Raw genomic sequence first — 19,869 nt, forward strand, 5'->3', positions numbered from 1 at the left:
AGTTTTCATGGAGCCCCAAACTTTTGAACGGTAGTGTATAGCCTCTATATGAACATAATGTAAGAAATATAAAGTCTGATCACATCACCGTCAGCAACAGCATCCTTAAGTATTAGTACTGATTATTATAATTATTCTGAATGTTGTTGTGAGGTGGTTGAGGCTGGGTTAGAGTTGTGTGTGTTCGCCAGCAGCTCTGTCTCTCTCTCGGCTCTTTTTTTTTTTTTTTTCTCATATCACCGCCCTGAATGCGGCTGAATGAAACTTTTATATTGTCATCAGTATGTTCAACAGAACTCTTTTATGTCACTTGTACTGGTCAAACTGGGCTCCCCGCCGCGGTTTTGTGTCGCGGGTTTTTTAACGAGCCACAGCTAACGAGGCGACGACACCAAAATCGGCGGACACACAAAGGCCGAGCCGCGGCTCCGCTCCTCCGGCTCTTTGTCTGCTTTCACTGGGGGACCAGCGGCGGGCTGTGGGGGGAACAAGGTGCCATGGCCGGACTGTGTCTGTCGAGCTGCTTCATGTTTTTTTTTTATGCAGCGCCTCACAGAAAGAGCTGCTTTGAAGCCTTTCTTGGTTAGTTTTCTCCTAAGTTGTCCGAAAAGGGCTTTGGTTTTGAGGAACGGGATGAATGCATGCCATGTGCTTTCTAACCACCACATTAATCACAACAGATTGTTTAAGTGCTCATTTTCCTCCACAACAGTGAACTTATTTGGTAAAGTGGTGCCGATAGAGGCACTGAACACGTTCCTCATTGAGACACCAGCAGCCAGGTAATTGGGAGGACGTTTAAGTTATGAAGAAGGTGCACAAAATAGAGCAGTTCAGATCACTGGAACCAAATATTACAAACTACATTTTGTAAACAATCTTGTTATTTTTAAGCAGACATTTTTAGGCCAAGCATTGTCGCGTTGCAGGTAGAAGATCCCCGGTTCGTGTCCACGCCTTCCCGGGATCTTTTTGAATGAAGTTTGCATGTTTTCTCCGGTTTCCTCACACAGTCCAAAAACACACTCGGGTTAATTAGTGATTATAAATTGTCCGTACGTGTGGATGTGAGTGCGATTGTTTGTGTCTTTATGTATTCCTGTGATAGACTGGTAACCTGTCCAGGGTGTCTCCTGTCTTCACCCTGAGTCAGCTGGGATAAACTCCAGCCCTCTGCGAACCTATGAGCATTAAGCGGCGTATAGTTAATGGATGGATGACTTTATTGGCCGTTCTTCCTTGTCTGAAATGAGTTAATTTTGTATGGGAAACCAAACTCCACAAATTAAATTTAGGACTTTGCATTTTTTTAAAAATTTGGTTTTATGGTTTTTAGTATTTATTCATTGTTTATTTTTAATTTATTATGTATGGAAGTTATTGGAGGAAATGTGTGGTGTTATGTCTGTCCTGAAACTGCCATGGCACTGTAATGTTCTGCAAAGGATTAATAAAGGATCTATCTATCTATCTATCTATCTATCATCTATCTATCTATCTATCTATCTATCTATCTATCTATCTATCTATCTATCTATCTATCTATCTATCTATTATCTATCTATCTATCTATCTATCTAAATAAATAAATAAATAATGAGAAAATGTTACAGTTTTTCTCGGCCGCTTTGGTACATTTCTCAGATCAGAACTGAAATTCTCAAAACTATACTTGTTCAATCTTCACATCATTGTTTCACTTGTGCACATCAAAAAAGCAGTTTCTCATTTCTTTGAGTAAGTTGCAAATGCTTTGGTACATCCATGCAAATGATTCTGTACAATTCTCTGCTGTTTCCTGCATTATCAATTGCTTATATCACATTGATCAAAATGTATTATAATGGGTCTCTAATGAATAGTCTCACCCCCCACAACATTTAGGCATTAGTTCATTGCTTAAGTTGTTTCATGCAAAATGGTTGAACAAGTTGTCATAATATGTCAGGGATGTTTCTATACATTTCCATTAGACTTTTTTTTCTAAATCTGTCCTGAATTGGTAAATTGCTTCCAGGTGAATCTTGACTTTCTCTAATGAAGGGAAATGTGTGAAGGATTAGGGTTTTCTGAAATCGCTGAAAGACACAAGAGAAGATATTTATGATGTGGATGAGAATTTGTGGCCCAACAGACAGGAAAGTCAGCAGGTGTAGAAAGACTGCAATGTAATTCCTACAGCACTGCATGTACAGTTTTCCCTAAGGACATTGTCTTATGTTCACATTTCTACTTTTGTTTTTTCTTTGTGCTGTGCAGCACTGTTTTCCTTTCTGTATCACAATGATGTAGTCTGTCAACAAATTATAACAGTAAAAGCATAAATGTGAATCTTGTCCAGTCTCTTGCAATCAATCTCCCACATACACTAAGGTGTAACTTCCAATTTACAATAATTATCATCAAAACTTTAGCCATAGTTTACATCAGAACATCCGTCCAGAGAACACTGTTATAATGACAACATGACTAAACAATCTGACTGTCTGATCCACACAATGACACAAGGACTTGTCATTCTGATGCCACTGACATGTTCACTGACACAGATATTTACTTTTGAGAGATGAACTAAGGATTTTCAGCAAGAGACTGGCTTTTGCAGGTAATCCATGTTGTTTTGGTGTTTGTACAAATTGTTCTGAGAAATGCACTTCCTGTTTTGCCAATGTCGAGAAAGCGACTGAGAATAACTGTAAATAAATAATGTGAACAAATATTGGCAAAATATTACCATATAACACTATGCAAAAACATTTATTATTGCTCATTGTCATAAAGCAGTTTAATCTTTCATCTTTATCCATTTGCTTTAGTTTATTGGTTATTTTTGCTTGGTTCCTGAATTTTTTTTTTTTAATTTTTATTTTATTTCATTTAAATACGTCCATTGTTCACTTTTCCCATTGACGGTACTGAGAAGCTAGGTACACTGTGGCCAGGTCACACACTCACACTATGGTCAACTTAGAATCACTAATTAACCTATCATTGTATAAAATGTGGAATTATCAATAAAGAAAAACAGGGAAAGTTGTGATTCTGTTCTGTGGTCACAAAGAATAACGTCATAAACTCTATTATTGTGAAAAGAGGTAGGATAAAACAAAATTTAATAATAATCGACCATTTACCTTTTATTATGTTTGCTATTTTCTTTCCATAGGCTATTTATGTATACATTTTTTCAACTTTTAATACTTTCTGGTCTTCATAATTCTGACTCTTTAAATTTATAGGTTTACCTCAGATTTGTTACTCTTTGTAGCAATAAAGATAATTGTCAAAACAAATTATTTGCTCAGTCGATCATGATCTTTATCCAGGCTCCATTTATATCTGTGATAGAATCGGCCTGTAGCTGGATATGAAGGATTTAACAATGTCAGTCCAGTTTTGCCGTGTTCTTAATTTTTAATGTGACAGCAGATAATATATGCTTGTTAGTCTATGTCCAACTCATTACTTTTACCCTAACAACTCCTAATGCCGTACATATTTCGTGGAATAAAACAGAAACTTCCTGTATTTTATACAAAGGTAATGTATGCATTTCTTCTAAAGAACCTGACAGTGTCAGTTTTGACTGGACTTTCACTCACTGTCCAAAGTGTGTTCAAGAGAAAGTATAATAAATGGTAGACAGTATTAAAATGAGAAAGAGAAACATGATTCAATGCAGTGTATAAATTGCATTCTGCTAACATTTGTGCTTGTGCTGGATTTCAAGTTTGTTCTCATAACTTTATGTACATTAACATACATTAGCATATGAACCAGGCATTCAACCACTCTGTCCACTGTCCAGATCGTGTCTTGGATTTTTTTTCTAACTCAGCTCTTTTAACTGTCACAGTTTCCTCCCTACAGACTCATTCATAAAGAAAGCGACAAAAACTAACCTGTGCAGATCAGGAAAGATATGTTCTCTTCTTTTACTCACATTCAGTGTCCAGGAATTAGTGCCTGGGGTGTATTGCTTCTCCATTTTATTTCTCTGAATTGATCTGATTTCTTTGTTTGTACAGATTATAGAAGTCAAACAAGCTGGGAGACTGGTGTGGCTTCCATGATGCAAAACAGTGAGTTACACTGCACACGTATTTGCTTTTCATTTTTATTGTTTCTATATGTGTAGCTCTGTGACTTTCAAGCCTTTTCTGGCATGATCCCTTTCAGAAAAAATATTCACACCCATCCCATATTTTTTTAACAATGAATGGGGCAGCCACTAACAAAAACTGGAATGAAGGTCAACACAATAACATGAAAAAAAATCTTCATTTAATACACCTAAATCCTATTTATACAACTTACAACTCTCTTCTGATATTTTTTTCCTGGTCTGACTTCTCTTGATTTTTGTGCCAATAGTGTGTCAGATAACAATGTAAAAGCAGTGTGACAATCTAAAAGGGGCTTTCACAGTTACTTGTGCCTATATTCAGCCATATAGGGATCTTCAGCTCATTATTTATCTCCTCTGCTGCAGCAGGCAGCTGTTTTCAGCAATACAACTCTAAAAACCCACTGTACAATACCTGCTCAGCGTCAAGCAGCAGATGGACACAGAGCTTTTATGCTAACCAAGTGGCCAGTATCATTTTCAAATTAATAATAATGTTGCACCATATCTGTTGGATATGTACAAGAGTATTTCAGAAAGTTCTCAGCCTCACCAGAAAACATCACAGGAGAAAGATTGTTCTAGCATTAGTTTTCAACATCGCCTCCTTTAACTTCAATGCACTAGGCCCACTAATGTTCAAGCCTCTATCCCTTCACAGAAAAAGATCACATCTTCAGTTTGGGAAACAGATAGAAGGCAGAGGGTGAGCAAGGAGCATGAGGCCACATTAGGATGATTCTGGCACCTCTGCTGCGTAAACGGACGCTCCTTTGCTCTTTGATTGCTTTAAACATTTGAGTTTTTGTGGACAGTAATAAGAGGATTCATAGTATAAAATTATTGCCCAAAAATAGGCTTTATGCCCCTTGTTTCTGGGAGGAGAGGAAGGGAGAGAACTTTTTGAAGTACCCTTGTAAATATAGTACCGCTCAAAAGTTTGGGGTCACTATAGAAATGTCCTTTATTTTGAAAGAAAAGCATTTTTTTCAATGAAGATAGCATTGAATGAATCACAAACACAGTCTAGACTTTATTAATGTGCTAAATGACTATTCTAGCTGGAAACAGCTGATTTTTAATGGAATATCTCCATAGGGGTACAGAGGAACATTTCCAGCAACCATCACTCCTGTGTTCTAATGCTACATTGTGTTAGCTAATGGTGTTGAAAGGCTAATTGATGATTAGAAAACCCTTGTGCAATTATGTTAGCACATGAATAAAAGTGTGAGTTTTCATGGAAAACTTGAAATTGTCTGGATGTCCCCAAACTTTTGAATGGTAGTGTATGTGACTGGTAAGCCAGCCACATTACAAAAAAAAAAATAATATGTAAATGGAGTACTTACAATTACTTTGCTATATCCTTCCAAAAGAAAAAAGAGACTATTATTTTTACAGCTCCAAATAACTGAATTAATTTATGATATGGGTGGTGAATGCACACCAAACATGTTAGATTGTGCTATGGACAAGCTGTCAGAACTGTTTTGTTTCTGCTGAAATTTCCATGTGATGATTTGTAATGATAAGTTTGATGGGGTTATTTAGTAAACAACTGGAGCCATCAGCCATGGCTGTGGTCACTGTATTAATAAAAGTTGCCATATAAAAATGAAACTAGAACAATTCTCCTTTCACTTCTGAAGAACACTGATTTTGCGTGCTTGTAAACAACAATAGTAACAGTCTCAAAAACACCTCTAACAAACATCCTCGCTTCATGATGCATTTTAATGACTAGTGTAAAACAGATCTGTATATGAATTCTGAACTGTCGACAGACATAGAATGGAGATCTCACATATACAGTCGTGGAAAAAAGTTTTCGGACACCCTTAAAATTTTACACAGTCTCAAATATTATCATGAAATATTTGTGGAAAAATCTTTTTTTGTGTTTCAAAAGGTGTGGCTGCATTAGACAGACAAACAAATACAAATGATATTTTTTTTTGTTTATTGTTTACAAGAAAAACTAGCAAAACTAAATTCTTGAGAGTTTCAATATGCTAGTTCTCAACATTGTTGGTATAAAAGTTAACAAATAACAGAGAACATGTTCAAAACTGAACAAAAAATAAATAAACCATCACACCATCAAATTAATATTTAGTTCCTGCTATTAAAACGCAGTAGAGTTCTAATCCTGGCTGGCATGTTCCCCACCAGCCTTTCACACTGTTGAGGGCTACTCTTGTCCCATCTTCTTGAATTACTGCTTTGAATTCTTCTAAATTCTTTGGTTTACGCTTTGAAACAGACCTTTTGATAATCCATCACAGATTTTCAATGGGGCTCATGTCCGAGGATTGAGTTGGCCCCTCTACGACCTGGATACTGTGCTCCTGTGGCCAGATTCTACTGGCTCTGGATGTGTAGCAAGGGGCATGATCTTGTTGAAACATCCAGTTTTGACCTCGATGGAGCAGTGCATGTGCAGAAGGGAGCATGTGGGTTGGGAGAACAGCACAATACTTTGCAGAGTTCAATGTTCCATCACAGACAGTGTTCACTGTCCACCATGCTTGACAGTAGGTACTGTACATGCTGGAGATAATGCTTCACCTGGCCTTCTGCACACCCTCACATTAGCAGGAGGATGATAAAGCTGGAAACTGGACTCACCTGACAACAGAATCTTCTTCCAGTTCCTGGCTGTCCAGTTCTTGTGTGCTTGGGCCCATCGACGCTGGGCTAACCTCTGTCTCTCATTGATCAGGGGCTTCTTGACAGCCTTGTAGGACCTTAAACCATGATCTGAAAGTTGGCTGCGTACAGGCTCCTGTGATGTCATTTGGCGGTTTTCCCTGCACATGCGGATCATGCCATTTCTTGCTGAAGAAACCCTTGAACGCCCAGATCTTGGTTTGTCTTCCAAGCTGTTGATTCGTTTGTATTTCTGCAGAGTGCATCCAACTACTGAATGACTGCATCTGCACTTCCTGGTTATCTGGTGGCAGCTCTACCCTTCCTGGCTGAGAATCTGTATCTTCAGGCGAGTTACCTGTGTTAGGTTCCTAGTTTTAGCCATTTTTTGTCTCTGGAGAACTTTCAAATGTGCTGGCTTTATGTAGACATGAAGCACAGTAACAAAAATTGCATCTTTAAATTAAAAGCATGACCTTCATTAGTGGATCACTGGTACCAAAATGACTCAATACTGAAATTATGTATTTTGATGGACTCAATCAATTATAAGTTTTTAACAGCTTTTTAAGGATTTGTTTAGTATTTTGGCTGTGACTGTGCTAAATTAAATTGCACTTGAAAACCTAAGAGTGATTCTTAAGGCAATATTTCACAAATGCATGAGGTGTCTGAAAATTTTTTTCCACCAAGGTATATTTATAAGACAAACTCTTCAGCCATTTATGTGAATGTCTCTCAAATGCAGACCATAATCATATTTAAAGACTGAGCCTTTAAGTATCACTTTAAATTATGACTATTTCATTTCAAATGTTGGGCTATATAAAATCTTTTGGATGGGACCAACAATGAACTTCACTTCATGTTTCTTTTTTACTGCGGGGACAAGAGGTTCATGCTGTCTGCAGTGAAGGTGTGTGAATTACCTTTCTCTATATGTCTTTGCTTGTTTTTGTCTTGCATCTCTCTTCTGACCAATATCCGTTCCACACTTCACTGCCTCAACCCCATGCATCTCTTCTGGATGATACAGCTTGACATAATATCTTGCGACTTTTTTGTTGAACAGTAGCTTTGGGTTGAATGTTGGTTGCTTTTATCATCACCTCCACTTCAATCAGTTTTAATTCCATATAGTGAAAATGGAGCAAGTGGGGTTTGTTGAGGAGTAACTGAAGGTGAACACCAATATTCATTTGCTGAGGTCATTAGTGAATGAAGCACATGCTACATTTGTCGGTGATTAGAATGAAAGTGGATTCAGTCAGTCTGCAGCGTGCTCCATGAGCACTGACATTCCGCATACAGTGTGTGAATATTAGACAGTGATAACCCACAAAACGCAAAAGTTTTTAAATTATGATTTATTGAAGATTTATTGAAAATCTGCATCACTCCTGTGAAAAACTAATTGCCCCCCTGAACCTAATAACTGGTTGGTCCCTTGACTTCAACAACTGCACTGAAATGTTTGTTGCAGTTTGTGATCACTCTTTTACATCACCATGGAGGAATACTGGCCCACTCTTCTCTGCAGAATAGTTGTATAGCGTGCGTGTGTGTGTGTGCGTGTGTGTATGCACGTGCGCGCTTGCCTGTGCTGGGATTCACTGTTTCACATTTACTTTTAGTGGAACAGCCAGATGGCTAAGTGGATGTTTATCAATTGTTATTAAATTTTGTTGCAACGTCGCATGTCCACTTCTTGCCTTTTTGCAATCCAGTAAATTTTAGAACTGCTAAAGTTAGATAAGGAAAGCAAGCATAGCTAATTAATCAAGAATAACATACAACCACTAAAACATTTTTTTCTGTTCAGGAGTCAAGCAAATAACTACAATGTGGCATCACAACCAAAAAATAATGATGTGATTTACAATTTTTTCAGCTTTTCTGTAAAGCTGAATTTGAAAATTGATGGATAATAACAATAATTATATTTTATCATTAAAGATATAATTTTTTTATTAAAGAGCTTGCACAGTCTGGCAGATTAACCATTACAGAAACATTTAAAATCATATTTTGGTAATCAGCAATACCATTAATTCAGGACAGCGGTGGCAAACACCTTACACTTGGTGGTGGTCTAATAAATTTGTTAAGCACTGTAGCTTGGTACATATTTGTTTCATGTGGAGGACTTTGTTGATAATGGCAGTACGCTGTTTAAGCGAAAGTAAACTGAAGTGCGGATCAGTGTAAATGAGCAGATTTAAAGTGAAAGCTGCTGAGGTGCTCCCAATGGCCCACCTGCTCAGCCTGTGTGTGGATGTGTGTCACAGAGGGAGAGAACTAAATTGACTCCATATGTCTGTCTATTAATTGTGTGTCAGGAGAGAAAGCCCGGGTGTGTTCCTCTGGGATGTGACACTGTGATTAACATTTCTACAGTGAAATGATCACCCTAAAACACAAATGCGAACCTGATAATCGGCAGCATTAGGAAGAGCTAGAAATAATCCACTGCAACATTTAAAGGCAGCTTCCACAGAGGTCGTGCTTCTTTATGTAATTTAATTAAGCAGAATACAAGTTTCAATGCCACAGCAATGTGAGTTGTACTGGAAGGTAAACTGTCTTAGATCCAGATTATCCATCAGTTTTACACTAGAGTAGTTGTACTCTGGGGGAGGACCTTCATTTGCTTCTGCCTTCTGCCATCATATGTATCTAAACTGATGAATGAACATTGTTTTTATTGAACAATTAAATATTTCATTAGTAACTAATGAAATGATTAGCATGATTAGCAATTCTACGCACACGCAGGAAATAGACTGACTTTTACTGTTCATTTTACTGCTGCTACGTTTACACAGTCCCTCCAGGATTTCACAGGCGTTTTTTGAGATTGTTGCAGCCTGTTATGCCTGAATTCACGGCAGCTTTTCTAAAAAATTGCAGTGTGAGTTGTGATGTTTTAAGCTATTTGTTGCGATGAAATTGCGGGAGACAGTGACAATTGCTAAAAAGTTGCTTTTGTTTCAGCTTTTAGAACATATTTCAACATTTCTATTGACAATATTTATTCCAAAATTAATTCTTTAACACTTCAACCCATTTACACAAAAGCTTGCATAGCACGGTGAAAAATTAGCACCAGCTGGTTTAACATTTAAGGTACAAAATGATAATTTATTTACTATTGAATGAATCACATTTGGACGTATCTGTCAGTGACTTAAAAAGTTAATTTCACATCCTGGTACACACGTGTTCACACATGCACTCACAACTTGTCACGTCAATTAACAAGAAAAGCACTCAGAGAGCACAGCACTCTGCCAAGACTGTTCATTCCCTGACCTTGCACTGTGTACAGGCGTGTTATGCATGTGTATGTTATGTACGGATCGTGTGACCTAAATATGTAGCGGACGGCAGGAATTGATGGGACTCGGAAACACCCCACAGTTTAATCAATTGTTCCTTGTATCATTTCCAATAAGTCCACGGTTGTAAATCTGTAGTAGGATTGCAATCATGTGATCATCAGTAGGCAGATGAGGTAGTGCTCACTTGTTGTCATGGTTACCATGCCGCAATCAGACACCGTGCCGCTATCTCAATGGGAAATCCGTGGATCCGGACTATAAGCTGCATCACTGCCAAAATCTAATCACTTGGTCCTTGTGTCATTTCTGACCGTCCGTGAAAATTTCATCCAAATCCGTTACTCCGTTTTTGAGTAGGCCTAATGTTGCTAACAGAGGAAGGATTCACGTATGCCGATCGTCACATAACTCTGCGGGATTCCTTGCCGGAGTAATTAATCTGACTTACCTTCATTCTTTCAGTGCTCACAACAGATCTGAATGCAACAGTTTCCGTCACGATGATTTGTCTGGTCTGTGGTCCATTCGTTTCAGCCATTCTCCTAATATGTTTCTGTATCTTTCTGTATTTGAACAACCACATGATGAAGTCTCATAGAAACAGAGGTTTCTTATGGGTTAAATCTACAATTTACACACAATGAACTTGTTTGGGGGACATTAAGCATAATGAACATACCCAAACTTTTGACTTTTACTTTTTGATAATGATGCTGGATAGTGAATCAACAACATTTCTCACAGATTTTCAATTTTGTTTTGAAAGATAGTATTTTGGAGATTTCTTTTCGTGTCCATGAGTATATTTATATTGTGTTTCAAGCCTGTTCTCTGTTGTCAAACTGTTTTAGTTGTAACATGTATTTTTTTGTCAGATGGCCAGATTTTGTAAGTAGTACATAAAAGTGCTGTCTGTATCTTGTCATCAAGTATACTAGTATAGTTTTGATGGGTATGGTTATTTCTGTGTAGAACATAGTGAATACCTGTTTTTAATCTTACAGCAGTCCCACTTCAGGTTTACACTGTGTGGTGTGTGTGTGTGTGTGTGTGTGTGTGTGTGTGTGTGTTAGCTACTAGATTTATTATGTCCCGTTGAGAGGTTTATGAAACCTACCAATATGCTTCCTGCCACAGGGCCATTAACAGACAATAGACAATTGATTTTGTGTAAATCTCTACTTAAACCTGCACATGCTGAGGGAACTGCTGCTGCTGAGACTTGTCAGACCGTGCAACATGTTCAGCAAAACAACACATTTTAAGCTTCACACAAACTTATAGAAGTGTCAGTCCGGCAGCTTCATTGCTTACTTATAAAGGGAACAGATCTTTACAGGCAAGCATAATTTATTGTCACACAGAAGGGGCACTCCATTCATCAGTAAAATGAATCAGTAAACGCGTCACTTTCCTTTGTCCACAACTACGTATGCTGTCAATTAAAAAAAAAAAACAAAACAGAACAATATAGATGAGGATGTAAAGCACACCAATGGCTGAAAGACAAAAAATCCCTCAGCAGAATCACAGTCTAAATCTCCTGCCAGATCCATGATCTTAATTGCATCAAGCACGTATGGCTTAAACTGGCTGAAACATGGAGAAACTTTTCACAATTGCAGACTGATTCATGACCCAATGGTTAAGCAGTTCTGTTAGCGAGAAGGTCAGAAAAATAAATGTAAAACATTGTAACTTGCTTCTTACAGAACTCACTACTGGATTTCAAAATGCGTTTCTGTCTTCTTTTCGAATATCTGTTCCTTTATTATTCCATACCTAACAGATCTCTTTTAGGGGAATATTGTTGAAAGAAGTAAAAGAAGGCATGGTGACCACCCTTTAAAAATGATGCTATGCACAATTCTTTATTTGTATAACCTTGCACAAAAAAACTGAGATGTAAGTGCTTCTGATTAGCAAAAGGATTTTTTGCGTCAGTGATGCTCTGAGTATGAATGAGTTACCCTCTACAGACAGTTTTTAAGAAAAAAAAAATTACATTCACAAAATGGCACAAAACTGCAAGATAAATCTTTTGCAAAGAACATTAATGGAAACCTGCTGAATATTGTCAAACCATGCTTTGGCCTGAAGAAACCAGGTGGAACTGGTCAGGAATACAACAGTGACTGCATAATGCCAACCATGAAACATGGAGGTGGGAAAGTGCTGACCTGTTGCTTACTAACCCTAACCCAAATACTGATTGATAAGAAGACATCACAGCAAGGATTCCATATACACAGCAAATATCACACAAGGGGTTTTTTTGTTGTTTTTTTAAAGTTAAGCCTATCACCACGGATGACTATGTCCCCTGACTTAAAGCCAATAGATCTTTGGAGTATTTTAATTTGAGTAGAGCACTAAAAACCAGCTGAGAGGGGTTTTTTTTTTTGCTCCACCAAGGAATGTGGTGGAGTTAAGAGACGATCGCCGTTGCTTTCTCTGTCTGTCTGTCTGTCTGTCTGTCTGTCTGTCTGTCTGTCTGTCTGTTTGTCTGTTAGCAACAACCTCAAAAACGGACTAACGGATTTAGATAAAATTTTCAGGGAAGGTTAGAAATGACACAGAAACAACTAATTAGATTTTGGCAGTGATGCGACTTGTAGTTTGGATCCACGGATTTGTTAAAGACTTCTCTATCATTGCAAGATAGCTGGCACGGCGTCACTGCAACTATGTCACCTTAAATCGAGTTCTAGAACTTATAGGTCACCACAAATCATCTTACAGGATAATTATTATCCTACCTTTGACCCTTGTTCCTATTTGCTTCTCCCAATCTGAGGCTGTAAGCATGTTGAGGTTCTCTCTGTCCCTGATTTGGCCCCTGAGAAAAGCAGATGCTGTTGGTTATGATTAGACATTGTCTGGTTGACGTTCTTGAGCAGACAAGTTGTGTCATTGTTGGGCTGTAATCTAAATATGGCATTCCTCCCAACTCCTTATATACCCAAGGTTGAAAAGAATCCTCAGAATTGGTGCTGGGCAATGCTCACATGAATGTGTTTCTTTGTTGTATCACTTCTCCTGATGTTAGTAAACCTTATTTTCAACATAAGCCATCTGAGTCTCCAGAGTGTCTCTGAGTCTGCCTCCTCATTCGTCTCTCGACACTGCAGACTTCTCCAACAACTACAAGTGAACACTACGTCAGCTGCCTGCTGACGATCACATGGTTGCGGTCATACTACAAATTGACCACTGCGGACCACAAATTGTTTAAAGATTTCATCTGTCAGAAATCATGACTGAGCAGCCTTGGCAGAGTACTTGCGCTCTCTGAGTGCTTTTCTTGTTTGTTCTGTTTTTTTACTACTTTGTGTAGCCTGTCTGTTTTCATTATACATTATTCATTTCTATGAAGATGAAACAATTTAGAATAATTTAACAATAATAACATTGTACAGGAGTGTACTGTTTCTAATGTACACTGCTGAATGTAGATCATATTGGTTTATCTCTGTTAAGGACAGAAAAATAGAAATCAAATAAAAATCCCCAAATTAATCAGTAGTATCTGCAAATTTGACAGTCAAAATGAAAACTTAGGAGTCTGTGGCTTAGGTGGTAGAGCAGGTTGTCCACTGGAGTGTCTATGGATAAGACTTTGAACTCTGTGCATGGCAGCTCTACCAGCACTCATGTGTGACTGTGTGTGTGAATGAACACATTTCATTATATATATATATATATATATATATATATATATATATATATATATATTTTTTTTTTTTTTTTTTTTTTTTTTTTTTTTACATTTTTTGTAGAATCTAAGGTTAAGAGGCACTACAGGCACTACCATTCAAAAGTTTGGGGTCACTTAGAAATGTCCTCATTTTTGAAAGAAAAGCATTTTTTTTTCAATGAAGATAACATTAAATCAATCAGAAATCTAGTCTAGACATTGTTAATGTGGTAAATGACTGTTCTAGCTGGAAACGGCTGATCTTTAATGGAATATCTACATAGAGGTGCAGAGGAACATTTCCAGTAACCATCACTCCTGTGTTCTGATACTACATTGTATTAGCTAATTGTGTTGAAAGGCTAATTGATGATTAGAAAACCCTTGTGCAATTATGTTAGCACATGGATAAAAGTGTGAGTTTTCATGGAAAACTTGAACATGTGGTGACCCCAAACTTTTCAGTGGTAGTATAAGTGCGAACATTTTACCATTCCATAAAAACACAAAGAGATCATATTGTTTTGGCTTAAGAGAGGTGCTTTTTCCCCTTCATCCCCCCTTTGTTTCTTACTGGATTCCCTCCACATGCATGTCGCTGATCACTGTGGTATTTCACTGTATTTAGACCTCTCTTGTTGGTTTTGTTATTGTGGAGTAAAACATTGCTTAGTAAGAGTTGCATCTCCCCAAAAATATGTCCCTATATAACTGAACTGCATTCTCAGTTACACTTTGAAGGAAACACAAGTTTTATATGTGACGTATCTTCATTGACTGTATAAAGAGATGGACAAATCTTCTGTGATGGCTCCAATAGATTTTCTGCAGAGCAGTTTTAAAGCTCAGTGTGATAGTTCTACCACCAGCTTGACAATACCAAACTTCTCTTAGCTCATACCTAATCCAAAAGCAAGCAAAGAGGTGGAGCATGAGTTAAATTAAGGCAGGCCATGCTAATGTCTTTGTGCCATGGAACATGGGAAAATCAGCCACCAAGACCAAAACCATTGTTAATATCAAGCTGTAAACATGTTTATTTCTGCTGTAAAATTGAACATTTTAACAGGACTGATTTTTGAAGACAACCTCAAATAGCCACTAAATAAACAGCAATTATATGCACTTCCATGCTAGCCTCATTTTTAAGCAACGGAGTATGTGTATGGCAAATTTTCTAATCTAAATATCTTTGCTATTTATTGTATTTCATTCCAACTGTCACCACTTTTCAGCTAGCCAATCATATGTTTAGGACATCTTTTCCTGGTAATCCAGAAAGTGAAGGAGAAGCTTCAAACGTGTTGTGAAAGGGTGTATTTTAACTGAAACATCATATTTTTTGAAACATAACCAAGCAATTTGGGTGACGCAAACATCAGTCCACTGAGTCAAAGTGCTGTGACACACATAAGCCATCACCAGCCCATAGCATCCGAATGTGGGCTTTGTAGCTCTTTGAAAAAGTAAATGTTTCATGTTGCATTTTACTGTTACCTCATGTGAGCATGTCTCTTCATTTGAAAACCTAGAAAACCTACATTCAGAATGCAGTTTAGATGTATAAGAATGTAATTTTTGGGAGACAGAGTTACTCAGCAAATGAGTTACTTAAAGCCTTTTTCTCTCTATCTGTCTGTGTGTGTGTGTGTGTGGGTATAGGTCACAGTGGAGTAAACCAGCTGGGAGGTGTGTTTGTCAATGGGAGACCTTTACCTGATTCTACCAGGCAGAAGATAGTGGAGCTGGCACACAGTGGAGCTCGACCATGTGACATATCCAGAATACTACAGGTATGGAACTGGTTACAGGTCCACATTAATATGGGTCAAAGGCCAGGCAGGAAAACACACAGTAGGAATGTAACCATGCACCGTGTCCTGCAGGTTTGATGTTTGGTATCCATATGCACTGTATATGGCACAGTACATTAAGACCGTCCTCTCAAGACAAATGATGGCTCAAACGACTGCAATTGACCGATGTTTGCATCAATGTGCATCAACTGTGAATGATGTTGTCTGTTTGGGGCAAAGCAGGAAGTTGTGTGACACTGACAGAGCTACTATGCCTTGTAGTGAGGAGGTCAGAGTAGATGATTGGGTTGGCAAAACATCTTTCTTTGGCACTAGAGACCGCTGCTTGCTTCCTCATTTCTGTGTTCATGCAAAAGAGCACTCCGCCAATTAAATTTTGCATTCCAGAATGCAACTAAACCTAGAACACCAATTGGGCAGAGTGGGACACTTCCCTGGGGCCCCAGACTTCTACCTGGCCCCAGGTTTCATCCATATCTTGTTTATCTGCATGATATTAATCAGTTCTAATTAAATTTAAATTTGTTGGTTGTGTTTTCCCCTAGTCCCTCAGAAGGATAATCCAACTATGAATGCAACACAACCACCACAACATCAATAAACCTCACTTGAACCAGTTAACCAGATTTTGTTCAGCTGCTTCTGGAGCCACATAAAGCTTTGTGCATCTTCTTTGTACATATACACATAACACCTTTAAACATACAGCATTCATTGCTATGATCATTTCCTTCGACTGACCAAAAAAGATGTGTGCCGTTTCTGTCTCCAGGTGTCTAACGGCTGTGTGAGTAAGATCTTGGGTCGGTATTACGAGACAGGCTCGATCCGTCCTCGGGCCATAGGAGGGAGTAAACCCAGAGTGGCCACTCCAGAGGTGGTGGGGAAGATCGCTCAGTATAAGAGAGAGTGTCCATCCATTTTTGCCTGGGAGATAAGAGACCGACTGCTGGCAGAAGGAGTCTGCACCAATGACAATATACCCAGTGTAAGATCCCTCTGTTTTTCAGCCAGTTAGTGTTTCATTTAAAAGCTTTGTTCAGGGCAAGGTAGAGTGAAAATCTAAAAGCCAACTGGATCACACAGATACGCTTTTTAAAAACTTTAGCTTTTTATTTAAATTGTTACTGCATATGAAAGTCTAAATCAAGTTAAGGACATCAAAGTTGAGCTTAAAAAAATGAAAACTTAGAGTTTGGGGATTTTATAATTTTCTGCTTTTAAGGAGTCATTGTACCTGTTTTATAGTTGTTCACATGTTTTAAACTCTACAGTATATGTGGAACAGTGAACAGAATTTAAATGAGCTCTGTTTATGAGTAAACATGTACTTAAGAAGGTGAAAACGAGCAGGATATGATTAAAAACTGTTCAAATATTGATGGTTTGTGAAAAAGTAGAAAATGTAATTCACATGTCACTAGGGTGCTTTCACCGGGAAGAAAACTGATTACATCAAACTTTCCATGTGCAAAACAAGGTAGCGTGTCAACAAGAGACACTCATAAAAAGATATGCAAAGAATGACCATTAAATCATTCCACAGTACAATGTTTTTAATTTGCTTCTGAGAAGACCTCACAAATTAAATGTGACACTTGATCGGGGATCGGAAAAGAAATGTGACTAAAGTAGGAAAGTGCAGTAAAAATTTTCCTATGTGGACTAGCTGGGTGAATGTTAGCAGAGGTAAAAAGTTACAATTATAGTCAGGTTTGGTGCTTAAAATAGTTTCAGACCAATAAAAGTCCAGTTTGAAAAGCCAACTACACACGTACTGTACCTGATTCATTTGTGGACAGTCATTGTATAGGTGGGTTAAAGACTCTACTAATTAATAGACTGATGTAAAATTATTTATGTGACTTAAAAATGAAAAGGCTGAGACACTAACATGGCAAGTCTAGCTTGCCATGTTAGCTACAACAACTGTCAATGTGGAAGTAACACATTTCATTACATCTTTGTAGTTTTTCTGTTAATGGACAAAATAAATCTGGCTGATAGCTGACAGTGAGTAATTTATTAAATTTTTGATTGTGGCTGATTCCTTTTGATTTTAGTTTTGTTCACCAATGACTTTAAATCCAAAAAGTTTTGTGATCATGTGTGATGAGTGAGGTTATTTTAGGAGCCAAAAGCAAGACTTAAATCACAGCTGGAAACAATTCAAAAGGTGTCTTTATTTGAAAATGTGCATAGAGGACTGTGAGCATTGCTGGGGTTTACTGGCAAGTGTAGCACCAGGGGTGGCACTGGGTACTGGCAGAAGTTGACGAGGTGGAGAGAAAGACTTATTAGAGATGGTCAGTCTTTTCACTGATGTGGCTGGAGATTGGCTGACTGGCTGGCTAGCAGCTGGTCATGGGGATACTGACTAGAGAATGACTGGCAGTAAGTTGGAGAAGCTGAGCGAGAAAAGAAATGGAGCTAGCATGAAAGGAACAAGGAACAGAGAGACACAGTGTTAACAAAGCTTCAAAATAACAAGGAAAAAAAAACAGAAATCAGATTTGACTGTAGCATGTGTTCAGTATTGGCAGATTGAAGGACCTGACAAAAAGTGGAGTGTAGAACTACAAGAGCTTGATTGGTGAATGAATGCCAGGTGACCAGGTAAGTTGGCATAGTAAGAAAAATGGAACATGACACTCAGTCAGAAACCAACAGAACACACAAGGCAAAAGGACAACAACATAGACATTGAGGGAGAGGCACGCCAGGATTGTGACATCATTTTTGTGGTATTTATCACCAGGTTTCATCAATAAATCGAGTACTCAGGAATTTGGCTAGTGACAAGCAGCAAATGGGCACAGTGGGAGCTGAAGGGATGTTTGACAAACTCAAGATGCTCAATGTACAAACTACCTGGGGAGGACGCTCAGGGTGGTATGCTGGGACTACACTCTCTACTACTGGTAAGGAGTTACGTTATGCTATTCATCTCTCTACTACAGTGCCTTGAAAAAGTATTTATCCCCTTCTCGATTTCTTATTTTTTAAATATTTCCCCTACTTAAATGTTTAAGACCATCAAACAAATTTAAATATTAGACAAAGAAAATCAAAGTAAAACAGTGTTGAATTGACGATTTAATGTTTTAAGGGAAAAAAGCTGTCCAAACCTTCCTGCCCTATGTGAAAAAGTAATTGCCCCCCTTGTGAAATCATGAATTAACTGTGACTAATCACATTTTTTGGAAAGCAAGTTCAATTTCACTAACCACACCCAAGTCTGATTATCTCCAGACCTGTTCAATCAAGAAATCACTTCTATAGAACCTGTCTGGCAAAATGAAGTCGGCCAAAAGATCTCAAAAAGCTGCAACAAAATGCTGCGATTCAAAGAATTTCAACAACAGATGAGAAATAAAATCATTGACATCTATCAGTCTGGAAAGGGTTACAAAACCATGTCTAAAGCTTTAGGACTCCAGCGGACCACGGTGAGAACCATTATCCAAAAATGGAGAAAACATGGAACAGTGGTGGCTGGCTTACCAAAATTACCCCACGAGCACAGCGATGACTCATCCAGGAGATCACAAAGTAACCCAGGACAACATCTAAAGTACTGCAGGCCTTCCTTGCTTCAATTAAGGTCAGTGTTCATGATTCAACAACAAGGAAGAGACTGAGCAAAAATGACCTCCATGGCAGAGTTCCAAAGCGAAAACCACTGCTGACCAATAAGAACATAAAGGCTCGTCTTATTTTTGCAAACAAACATTTGAATGATCCCCAAGACTTCTGGGAAAATATGCTATTGACTGACGAGACGAAAGTTGAACTTTTTGGAAGGTACGTGTCGTTGTCATTACATCTGGCGTAAAAGTAGCACAGCATTTCAGATTAAGAACATTATATCAACAGTTAAACATGGTGGTGGTAGTGTGATGGTCTGGGGCTGCTCTGCTGCTTCAGGACCTGGTCGACTTGCTGTGATTGATGGAACTATGAATTCTGCTCTCTACCAGAAAATCCTGTCCTGATGGAGAATGTTTGGCCATCAGTTTGTGACCTCAAGCTGAAGTGCCCTTGGGTTCTGCAGCAGGACAGTGATCCAGAACACACCAGCAAGTCAACTTCTGAATGGCTTAAAAAACAAAATGAAGGTTTTAGAGTGGCCTAGTCAAAGTTCAGACTTTCACGATTGGCATGACCTTAAAAAGGTCATTCATGCTCAAAAACCCTCTAATTTTGCTGAATTAAAACAATTCTGCAAAGAAGAGT

General features: G+C 38.2%; 1 protein-coding gene across 2 annotated transcripts in view; it reads left to right on the plus strand.

Annotated features, from left to right (window-relative positions):
• Positions 1 to 19,869, plus strand: part of LOC111579060 (paired box protein Pax-6-like) — a 67,341-nt gene that overhangs the window by 35,482 nt on the left and 11,990 nt on the right. Inside the window, exons 1-4 of one of the 2 annotated variants that reach the window (XM_035955542.2) lie at positions 3,953 to 4,082; positions 15,479 to 15,609; positions 16,406 to 16,621; positions 18,392 to 18,554. In XM_035955542.2, the coding sequence (XP_035811435.2) occupies positions 4,070 to 4,082; positions 15,479 to 15,609; positions 16,406 to 16,621; positions 18,392 to 18,554 (523 nt within the window). In that variant the 5' untranslated portion in view covers positions 3,953 to 4,069. Of the gene's footprint in view, positions 1 to 3,952; positions 4,083 to 15,478; positions 15,610 to 16,405; positions 16,622 to 18,391; positions 18,555 to 19,869 lie in introns of those variants that run through there. The other variant, XM_055007373.1, reaches the window with a different exon arrangement.

This window comes from Amphiprion ocellaris, chromosome 3 (genome assembly GCF_022539595.1).
Source record: "Amphiprion ocellaris isolate individual 3 ecotype Okinawa chromosome 3, ASM2253959v1, whole genome shotgun sequence".
NCBI lineage: Eukaryota > Metazoa > Chordata > Actinopteri > Pomacentridae > Amphiprion > Amphiprion ocellaris.